An 11,749-nucleotide genomic window follows, 5' to 3' on the forward strand; every position below is an offset into this window, starting at 1 on the left:
ACACTTGCTCTATAGCTCCTCATGCTGTAAAATAAGGTAGTAAAACACTATACCGCACACATCACATACAAATATAATAGTAATAATATTAATAACATTGAAATTGCACAGTAGACAGACACAGCCCATATGTGTGTATGAGAGAGAGAGAGAGAGAGAGAGAGAGAGAGTTTCTATGAGTGGTTCATGTCTCTCACCTGTCTTTGTGATTAGATTAGCCTCCTGTAGCCTAGAAGATCAGTCTTGCTAAAATCTTTACCCCCTGGCTCCTGTTCTGTACTCACAATGGTGGCTGCTGATCTGCTCCTCAGCTCCCTCATACACATTCATTATGAGTCAGTACTCTACACTACCACAGGGGGGCAGTGCTGGGCTCAGTGATATGCATCACATTGAACTAGACCTGATTCCTGATTCACTCTCAAACCATTTCGTTCAGCAGTTCATCTAGTTCATTTAGTTCACAGGTCACATGATGCCTCTCTCTATCAGCTCCTCATAGGATATGGCTGGAGAATCAGCAGGCTGTTTTAGAGGAAGATTTTCTTTGCCCCCATAGCAACCAATCACAGCTCAACTTTCTGATATTGCTCTGGCAAGTGAGAGAACTGGAGAATGATCAAAGTTAAACATTTAAAAAAAAGTAAGCTTTCCAGTACTTATCAGTTGCTGTATGCCCCACATGAAGTCATGTAATCTTCCCAGTCTGACACAGAGCCCCTTGCAACATGACATTCTGTGGGACATACAGCAGCTGATAAGTACTGGGAGGCTTGAATATTTAAAAAAGAAAAAAAAGGAAATTACTAACTTGAATAAATAACTTTTGAATTTTTTTTCTCCAGAGTACCCCTTTAACAAAAGTTTGTTATATAATGATTAGATGTATTAACTATATCTGATCATTTTAACAAGACTATACCTCATCCTAGGAGCCACAGCTTCTGTGTAATGAACTAGAACTGTTCAATATCTTCTCAGCAGAATCCAGAGAAATACTGAACTAACTGAACTAATCTTTTCAGTGAACTAGTTCATAGTGAACTAATAACCAAAACGAACTAGATTTCCCATCACTAGACCATAGAATAATAGACGTACGTCCAGTGTGCGCTCGGGGCATTGGACTGGGCTCAGGAGCTGAGCGATGACGTCACGTTAAATTAAAAAGAATCCTGGTGGCCGCTAGGTGGATCAGGAGCGGCTGACAGCCTCCCGCGCGCATGCGCACAATCACCCCCGGATCCCCCAGACGAAGGACACTTTACACGGGGAATGTTTTTCCGGACGGACCTTCACCGGAAGCGCTTAGGGGGCGTCCTGAGCAAAGATGGCTGCTCTGACAGGTGAGAGGGTCACCGAAAACATGGAAGTTGCTAACATGAAGGGCATTAGGGTGCAGTGTACGAGAAGCAGAGAGCGTGGTGTGCATAGGAGCGAGTATACACTGTGCGTTGTTATATTCATGACCTAGCCCGTATGCATAGATGTGTGCGCTCGTACACGCACTGTATGTGTAACCAGCTTGTGCTTCCCTCTAGTTCCCAGGCTGTCTCTCCTGTGGCTGCAGACTACTCGGTAAGTTGTAGCTATGGTCGCACCCCCCTCCTGTCAGTGTATAGCCTGGAGCTTACCTTTCTTATGCCTCTTCCCACAGACCTCTCTCCTCTGTAGCCCTGAGCACTCGTGCCTGGCAGCCGGCCTCAGACAGTGACCATGCCGCCAGGTAATGGACAGGATACTGCATTATTAAAGTGGCACTGCCATTGGGGGGGGAGAACAAACCTCAGAGAGAAACATTGTGATCACTCCAAGTGTGGTTGTTCAGACCACTGATGGCTAAGTGTTTCTCTCCCTATTTCTTGTAGAGAGCCTTTGGAGACAATCTCCTGTAGTGGTGTAGAAAGAAAGCAGGGATATTTAAATAGCATGACATTTTTTTTAGTTTTCCTCTTTTTAGCTGTCTAAACCAGGGATGCATCTTTTAAAGCGAAAAATACGGTATATATCTCACATGGTACATATTCAGAAAGGATTATACATTTGAGCTATGCTCACCTATTGTGCTGTTTAATCCCACATTAAGGGGGTTATGTGCTCCATTTACTGCTCCTGACCGTCTTTGATAACTTCTGCAGACAAGAGGGGGATGGGAGCATGTTGCGGGCAGTGATCAATAGCTGCCCAATTTTGCAGCGGCATCAGGCAGCTATTGGACATTGTGTGTGGGCATGGTTTGCCCACATGCAATGCCGTCAACATGCTTTGCTCAGAGGAAGGAAGTGGAGCACTAAAGAGTAGAAGAGCTAGGACCTTTGCTGCTCTCCAGATAACCCCTCAGGCCCGCTCAGCCAGTCAGCGGCAGAGGCGGGATACAGCCACTAACTGGCTGAGAGGGCCCGAAGTGTCACATCCCAAGTCCTTTCTCTTCACTACCCACTGTAATCGGTTACTTTGATAATAGTAGAAGAAAGCTATAACCACACAGTTATATAAAAATAATAGATTTAATACATGAAATGATACTTAGGTGCAGTTACAAACAGTACAGATGCATAGTTGTTCCAGTTCCACACTTCCATTCGTGGTCCCAGCTGAGGCTGACTAAAAGCTGCATACCCCCAGCTTTTATAGTAAGTTTGGGTTGGGGGTTATGTGGTTCTTGATATCTCAATGTAGACCACTGATGAACATGACTTGAAGTTTCCCAAAATTTTGCATATATTATCAGTAACAATGTGGTTTCACAATTACAGCTACATGCATTTGGACAGCTGGACAACTGTATCCTACAATGTTGACAGTTTACATAACAATGCTGATTCCCAAATTCCCTCACACATAGCCAAATACAAAACCATCCCACCTACACAGCCATCTAAGATATATAAAAATACATTCCTTACTATCACATTAATAAGACTCTTTATTTCTGAAACAAGCCCATCTGGTTACACCCACCCCCTCCCCGACAAGTTTAAGGAAAAAATGACCCTGCCTGGACTAGTACATCTAAAGTAATGCCTAATTTGAAATAAAGCATAGCTCTAATGTGTAATCATTTCTTAATTATGTACTATGTGAGATATATACCATATTTTTCACTTTATTAGATGCACCCCTGGTTTAAACAGCTAAAAAGAGGAAAACAAAAAATTGCATGCTATTTAAACCTCCCTGGTGGTCTAAGGCCATGAAGGGAGTCAAAGTTTATTGAAATGACAGGGCCATTTTATAGCCAAATGAGATCCTATACCACTATGGAGATGTACAAAAGTAAGTCACCCTTTGTCCTGGTGCCAACTCGATGTACATTTCGGTGATGTTGCTTTATCAAGGGGCATCGCCTCAGCAAAACGTACGTCTAGGTTGGAACCAGGACAAACAGCACAATGGGTGACTTACTTTTGTTCATCTCCATAGTGGTATAGAAGCTCATTTGGCTATACATGGTATGGTTAGGAATTTCATAATATCGGTCAGTGGCTTGGGCCTATTGTTTTCTTTGCACTTTTAGGGTATGTTCACACTGAGCAAATGTGGCGGAATTTTTCTACAGAACTCTCCGCAGTGGAATCCCACCTGCCTCAGTGTGACACTGTTTCTCTATGGGAGGGCTTGCGCGCCTCAGCGTGCGTCACTCTTCTTTCAAAGAATTGACTTGTCAATTCTTTAAGCAAAGAGCGAGCCCTCCCATAGAGAAACAGTTTCACACCGAGGAAGGTGGGATTCCGCTGCAGAGAGTTCTGCTGCGGCATTCCGCCACATTTGCTCAGTGTGAACATACCCGTAGTGGGAATGGTTAGTGTGCTTACTGCATGATTTTGATATTTAACTTATACTCTGGCCAGTAGATTGAATGTAGGTATGTATATGAAAATATGGGAGAGAGAGTCGGTCAGTGTTTACCGTGTATAACCCTATATGTCGTTTTTTTTTTGTCCTGATGTGTTGTACTGAGCACATCTATTTTTTTTTTTTCCTCTTTAATTGATTTAAAAAAGGAACCTGTCACCCCCCGTGCCAGGGTGACAGGCTCGCGACCCCCCGCTGGAGCACCCTATACTCACCTGATCCCGCCGGGTCCCGCTTCTAGAGGTGGTCGGGTGACTGAGATATGAGCGCCCGAAGCCCGGCGCGTGCGCTCCTCAGATGAGTCCAATGCTCATAGAGAATGACAGGCAAGTCCGACGCTCCGTCATTCTCTATGAGTTTTGGACTCATCTGAGGAGCGCGCGCGCCGGGCTTCGGGCGCTCATATCTCAGTCACCCGACCACCTCCAGAAGCGAGATCAGGTGAGTATAGGGTGCTCCAGTGGGGGTCGGGAGCCTGTCACCCCGGCATGGGGGGGTGACAGGTTCCCTTTAAGGATTTTAATTATATATTTTTATCAATAAAGCTGAAATAAGATATATTGCTTACTTTACTGTGGAGAAACCGTTTATTGGAACAGTTGTATCCTACACCTGGAATAACCTGATCAATTGTCTTGTTTGTTTTAGTGTTTTACCAGTAAGACAGAAGAGTAGCGCTGTCAGCGCAGCTAAACCATCAGCAGTAAGCAGCAAAGGGGAGTTTATAGTCACAAAACTTGATGATCTGATTAACTGGGCAAGAAGGGTAAGGGTTTTTGTTTTTTTAATGTATGACATTAGTATAAAACTGCATATATGTTGCACACAGAGAGTAACCAGTCACATGTGGAAACATGAAAATAGAGAGAACAGAAGAAAACTAGGGTAAATAAGTCAAGCGCACACCAATAATGAAATGCAGTGGAAATAAGCTTTATTGAACACTGGCTAAACACAAAATATTAAAAACATCTAAAATCCCCAATGGGGAGAAAGACTGCAGAACCTAGGATAAAGGTTAAACCGCACTGCTACAATGTAACAGGCCAAATAGTCTCATGAGCATGGAACTCGGGAAAGGAAAATAATAACACAATATATAACAATCAACAATAAATCCTGTGTAGAATATGCATCATACCCACAAATAGTATCACGTCCCCATGTAGCAGAAAAAGTACCCCACGCGTATCGCCGCTACAATGCGGCTTTGTCAGGATTTAATGTTGAAATCCACCACCTCCAATCAGAACATGTGAACACTTACCTGATCATTCATGTGCATTGGGGGATTAAAGGTGCTCTGGTCCTTGGGTGAGCATTGAAGCCTATTTATTACCAGGCACAGTACCATGTATTTTGCAGTTACAATGCCTGGCACTACAGCTTACCACCGCTCATTCCCGTTTAGGGGAATGGCACTGAGATATTTGTAGTATCCGATACAGCCACTGCATAATGTATTGTGCTGGGCCTTGTAATAAAAATGACCGCAGTACAATCATCTGATTGTGGGAGAGCTAGGAGTTGGACTCCTCTAATCTTATTGGTGGCCTACCCTAATGTTGTGACATCAAAATCAAATTTCTAGGAAATCCCCTTCAAGTTCCTTCCCTCCAAAATGGGACTTTTGAGCTATCCAGTTTAAGTATCAGTGAAGTAACGTACAGAATGGTACAGAGTGGATGGTCGACAATTAATAGCAAATAATTTCTGTTATTTTAAAACAACGGCCATTATTTGCCGTTATGAATGACAGCCATCCATTCAATTTCAACAGTGTGTGAACATAGCCTTTCTGTGTTTTCAATCCACTCCTGGTTTTGGTTGCAAAATACTGAGCAAAAATACTGTGTGGAAACATAGCCTAAGGCCACGTTCACCCACCGTTGTTTAATGACAGCGATCGATTACATATCTGTGTATGGAAGTGCAAACTGTATACACTACAGCCATTTATTTTGTGCGGCCACAGAGAACATTGACAGGTCTATTTTGTGCGGCCGCTAATCAGTAAACAGCAGCCATACAAATTAGCTTGTGCTCCCGGACGTACTTTACACTGCAGTCTATGGCAAATTGGAGTGCGGGCACACCCGAATGTGCCCACATTCCAATTAAAAATAAGTGGGGGTCATCCGGCTGATACTGCAGTACCATCCGCATGAACATGTCAGACATCAGCTGTTGTTTGACACGGCCGTGTCAAACAACGGCCGATGTTTTTAGTGTGTGAACATGGCCAAAAAGTACTGTATATCTTTTGCGTTCCATCGTGATGTGAACTGACACTGATTTTGCTCTTGGGGCATCATGTAGCTATCTCACATAAAGGGTTCACATTCCATATCTGCAAAGAGACGCAGTATCAGTCTTCAGTGTTTTGTATTGAATGGTTATGTTGTTGTTCATTTATATTATACATACAGAGCTCCCTGTGGCCTATGACATTTGGACTGGCATGTTGTGCTGTGGAGATGATGCACATGGCTGCCCCACGTTATGATATGGACAGGTTTGGTGTTGTTTTCCGTGCTAGCCCTAGGCAGGCAGATGTCATGATTGTGGCTGGGACTCTCACCAATAAGATGGCACCTGCCCTGAGAAAGGCAAGTATTTGTTCTTCTAATGTTTTCTGTATCTATATAGGGTTCACACAATTTACTGTACATTACGTTTGCATATTCACTTTTTGTCAAAAATCTTGTCAAAGTGTCAGATTATTACAGTATTTGGTTTTGTATTCTGGGAAATGTTTTTAAGTATAGTCAGTTCAGTATATGCCTGCCACTAACATGTTTATTTTATCATTCCTAGGTTTATGATCAGATGCCAGAACCGCGTTATGTCATTTCGATGGGCAGGTAAGTCTATTATTTGCTTTAAAAAGAATCTGTCTGCACCCGGACCTGACCCTGGGTGGTGGCAATCCACTGGTGAGCATGTTTGTTTTAGTCAATTGCTCTGTGGAGGCGATGCTGCACAATATAATTTCTCATACTGTAATGAAAAGTCAAAGAGGAGTTGTGGTGTAGCACTCGTGCCACATTCTGGCACACCTCACCACTTCTTTCTCCTCCCTCTTCACTATGAATATGCTGTGCTGCCTGGCCTATTACTTATGTCATCTTCCCAGTCCGCGCATGTGCTGCTGATGTCAACAACAATGGCAAATGTAGGTGGTGTATGGCCTCTGTTATAAGTGGCTCGGGTCTGGGTGCTGACAGATTTAAAGATCACCAAAGCATGCAGTATGGCCCCATACTGCTCTGAAAACCATGGTAACATTCAAACTGCAAAAAACAAGCAGACATTTACAAACTGCATGCTAGTGTCTTCAGCAGTTTTGCACCTGAACCTTGGTTGCTGTGTGTGTCGTTTTTTTCTCACCTGATGCTCTGTAAGTAGAGTTTAATTTTCATGACTAAATATCTGTGTCCTACAGCTGCGCTAATGGAGGAGGCTATTACCATTACTCATATTCAGTAGTCAGAGGCTGTGACAGAATTGTCCCCGTTGATATCTATGTTCCAGGTAACTGTTTTTTCTTTTTACAATTCCAAGTTACAGTATGTTTTTAATCAGCTGAAGTCTGGGCTCTTTATTTCACCTGGAAATTCAGATTTTAACAAGGGCTTAGGGTAACGTCACACGTAACTGATTTGCAGCGGATTTCACGCTGCGAGTTTGCGGAATCCGCTGCAAATACTGGTATTGTGAAGTTTAATAGGGTAACATACCTGCAGCGGAATTCTTATTCCACTGCCAGTATGTAACCCGGCCCCTGTAACCCCCGCCACCCGCAGCATACATTACCTACTCAATGACGTGGCTGCATGTGAGGCTCCTGTCTGTCCCGATCGGATGCAGCTGTGGGGGGGTTAAAGGGGCCTTGTTACATACTTGCAGCCGAATGAAAATTCCGCTGCAGGTATGTAACCCCATTGAACTTTACAGATTTGCAGCGGATTTCGCTGCAAACCCAATACGCTTGAAGCTACCCTTAAAGTGGAGCCATCAGGAGATTTTTGCTGACTAAAGTAAAGGTAGGGCTTCTTACCCTATAACTCTTATTTCAGTCTGTTGCTCCAGCACTTAGATAAAACCTTTAAAATTTAATGCAACTTAACACACAAAGTCCCATGCACTGTAAAAAGCCAGCATTGTTTAGCCTCTGTGCCTGCATGACCACTCTGTTTAGATTGCTGAGCTCTTGCAGCCCAGGGGAATGACCCATGGCCTTTACCACGTGCATAAAACTTGTAGCTTGATGATGGATTGAAATAAGAATTATATCCGTTGTTTCAATGTGAAAAGCCCAATTGTCCACTTGTACAATTAGTGTGCAATGTACACACAGCTATTAATAGCGCAATTAGACTGATTCAGCAGATTATCGCTTTGTGTAATAAAGACTGATCAGCTGAAGAAATGATCATCAGCTCACTGTTGTCTTTCAACGTGTTGAAACATCTTCAGCCGCCGACTGTGCATCGGCACTCCAGGTAATTACAGACAGAACCCGGCTGTCGTACTAACAACCAACCTTCCACAGTGCAGTACAGTCTATTGGTAATGCTGCATACTAGATGTAAGCCCATGTGGAGTACGGACCATTGAACTTTACCAATTATTCCTGAGGTGCCATAGATACTGCAGCAAGCACTCCTGCAACATAATCAGTGATTTGTTACCATTTCAGCCAGAGGGCTATACTTACCTCCCGATCTAACTGATTTACGCCATGCTATAGCATTGTATGAAAAAGTATTAGCAATATAATGATTTCTAAAGAAAGTTCCATAGGGAATCTGTCCGGTCCATGCCAGGTACAGAGCTGCAGATACAGGCAGAAGAATGCTATTTTATAACTTTGCAAATGACAAAGCCACCATTGGTTTTATCTTCCTATCACTCATTTGCATGTGTACCTGGTATGGACCTGACAGATTCCTATAAAAAGAAAAAAAAAAAAAATCTGCCTAAAAAAAATACTATATATATATATATATATATATATATATATATATATATATATATATATATATATATATATATATAGTATTTTTTTTAGGCAGGTGCGTTTCTCATTTATTTGAATGAAACAATGCTGCAAAAAAGAAAAAAAAAAAATCTGCCTAAAAAAAAAAATAAATACTAATATATATATATATATATATATATATATATATATATATATATATATATATATATATATATATATATATTAGTATTTTTTTTTTTTTTTAGGCAGATTTTTTTTTTTCTTTTTTGCAGCATTGTTTCATTCAAATAAATGAGAAACGCACCCTCTACGTCTGCAATAATTTCCCGAAGGGCATGGAGGTCAGATCCCCCGCAATCTCATACTTGTCCCCTATGTCATCTTGTTGTCTACAGAGCTCATATATATATATATAATGTGTGTGTGTATTAGTTTTTCCCCATATAAAAAAGTATGTAAACATTTGGTATTGCCATGTGTAAAAAACCAGGATTTACGTTTTTTTTGGGGGGTGATATCACATTTTGAATAAAAAGTGATCAAAAAGACCCATCTATATCATAATGTTAAATGAGCTCTGTAGACAACAAGATGACATAGGGGACAAGTATGAGATTGCGGGGGATCTGACCTCCATGCCCTTCGGGAAATTATTGCAGACGTAGAGGGTGCGTTTCTCATTTATTTGAATGAAACAATGCTGCAGTACCTTGCACCACCACTAGCAAAAGTATGGCATTTGCAGATGCACATGTAAACATTAAAGAGGCTGCAATACTTGTACAAGCACTGTAAACTGATAAAACAGGGTTATCTGGAAATCCAGAGTAAAAGCAACTTGGGCAAAATTGCTGCTCTATAGTAAATTCCTTTTTACCTTCCTTAAAATATCCTGTGCTACCCATTCCTTAGTATCTTGATAGTCCTTTCCCAGCATGCTGTATAAAGGACAGTTTCCCTGAAGTGATGCACTTATAATTTGCCATCAACTTTTCTTTGGACCTTTCCAGGCTGCCCTCCTACCGCTGAAGCTCTTTTATATGGTATTCTGCAGCTGCAAAAGAAGATTAAGAGGGAAAAGAGGATCCGGATCTGGTATCGGAAATAAATGTGTGTTTTGTTATTTATAAGTAGATATGCTTGGTATATCCTCTTTGTGGTGGTGCAAACACAATCTGTTGCTGGCATAATCAGATTTTGCCTCTGTTTGAATGACTGGCTTATCTTTAAACGTGTATAGAACATTAAAGAGGACTGTAACCTTACAATTGTGGTGGTGTTGCTTTTTCTCAACATCTGGACCAATTCCCATGCTTAACTGTGATAACAAATGGGACACCTGCAAAAAGCAAGGGAAATTGAACACCTGTCTGTAGTAGAAATAGTGCATACCTGCATGTGCCCTCATCATATCTGTGATCAGTTAACCAATTTTTTTTTATACATGTTACAGTGAATCTGTCAGCTGCAATTCATTTTCAAAACTGCTGACACTGTTAGAGTCCTTTTACACAGGCCGATTTGGGGCCGTGAAAGGACACTAACACTGTTAGGATTCTTTTACATGGGCTGATATGGGGCTATGCGAGGATGCAAACAGGCACCATTTAACAAGATTGGCTTTAGAAGGCACAATTAAACGGCCATTTAAATGTTTTGCTATGGGCCGCACATCCCCTGTTCACATAGGGAGATGTGTGGCCGATAGTTACATATAGCGATTAACGATTTCTCGTTCGGTCGTTAATCGTTAACTGCATTTCAACCGAACGATTATCGTTTAGATTCGAATGATTTAACGATAATCTGAACGATAATCGTCCGGTGGAATAGGGCCCTAACACTCCCGGACGATAATTGGCCCTTGTAAAAGTGTATTTGGATAGCTGTTAGATCAAGGAAACACATGGTGCCTTTAACCCCTTCACAAACCCAGAAAGTAACTGTACGTCCTGGTTAGGGGAGTTCAGCAGGGGGCCGCGCTGTAGTAGCGCACTATTAGTAGCCTGGGACTGCACCCGCTAATTAGCAATTTAGATGCAGCTGCATTTAAATAGCTATTGTCCCACATATGTTGTGGTCAAGTGGGCGATTCGCCCCCTGCAATGGATTGCCGGGGGCGATACATTCAACTTACCCTGCCGGGCCTCAGCATCTGGTCTGCAGCAGACCAAAGGAATACAGCACTGATATAATCAATCAGTGCTGTATTATATAAAAAGTTATATAAATGAAATCCCCTCCCCCTAATAAAATTTTAAATCAACCAACTTTTCCCATTTTATAAATATCACCGCATGCGTTATAGTCTGAATTATTAAATTATCACATTCCTGATCTTGCACAGTAAACGGCGTAAGCACAAAAACCCACCAAAGTGCAGATTTCTCTTTTGTCACATCAAATTCAGAAAAATTGTAATAAAGTGATCACAAAGTTGCATATACACAATCAAGGTACTGATAGAAAGTACAGATCATGTCGCAAAAAATGACACCTCACACAGCCCCATATACCAAAGGAGAAAAGCATTATAAGCATGGTCATAGAGCAATTTTAAGGAACACTTAGATTTTTTTTTAAAAGCAATCAAATAAAATTTATATCGTAATCGTACCGACCTGAGGAGCATAGACAACTTGTCAAACACAACCCCCCCCCCCCCCCATTAAAAAAAATAATAATAATTTTCAATTACACTTGACATTTTCAGGTTTCGCTGCATATTTTATGGAAAGATTAAGTCTGCCATTGCAAAGTAAAATTAGTGGCGCAAAAAATAAGGGCTCATGTGGGTCTTTAGGTGAAATAAAGGAAATGCTATGACCTTTTAAACACGAGGAAACAAAAAAGTGCAAAAGCGAATGTTTGCCTGGGTCACATTGCCCT

At 41.7% G+C, this 11,749-nt stretch overlaps 1 protein-coding gene across 1 annotated transcript; it reads left to right on the top strand.

Annotated features, from left to right (window-relative positions):
• The first annotated feature begins 1,246 nt into the window (after positions 1-1,246).
• NDUFS7 (NADH:ubiquinone oxidoreductase core subunit S7) lies at positions 1,247-10,128 on the top strand. Its single transcript, XM_069962434.1, has 8 exons — positions 1,247-1,346; positions 1,542-1,578; positions 1,658-1,726; positions 4,504-4,621; positions 6,285-6,464; positions 6,673-6,719; positions 7,301-7,389; positions 9,871-10,128. Exons 1-8 carry the CDS (start codon positions 1,331-1,333, stop codon positions 9,966-9,968), a joined length of 654 nt encoding a protein of 217 aa, XP_069818535.1. The 5' UTR covers positions 1,247-1,330; the 3' UTR covers positions 9,969-10,128.
• The last annotated feature ends 1,621 nt before the right edge of the window (positions 10,129-11,749 follow it).

This window comes from Dendropsophus ebraccatus, chromosome 3, assembly GCF_027789765.1.
Source record: "Dendropsophus ebraccatus isolate aDenEbr1 chromosome 3, aDenEbr1.pat, whole genome shotgun sequence".
NCBI classification, from domain to species: Eukaryota; Metazoa; Chordata; class Amphibia; order Anura; family Hylidae; genus Dendropsophus; species Dendropsophus ebraccatus.

Excerpts from the sequence above, each read along its gene's own strand:
- NDUFS7 (XM_069962434.1), top strand. Across the intron at positions 1,727-4,503 it reads GACAGTGACCATGCCGCCAG|TGTTTTACCAGTAAGACAGA; the intron begins GTAATGGACAGG and ends TGTTTGTTTTAG. Across the intron at positions 4,622-6,284 it reads TGATTAACTGGGCAAGAAGG|AGCTCCCTGTGGCCTATGAC; the intron begins GTAAGGGTTTTT and ends TTATACATACAG.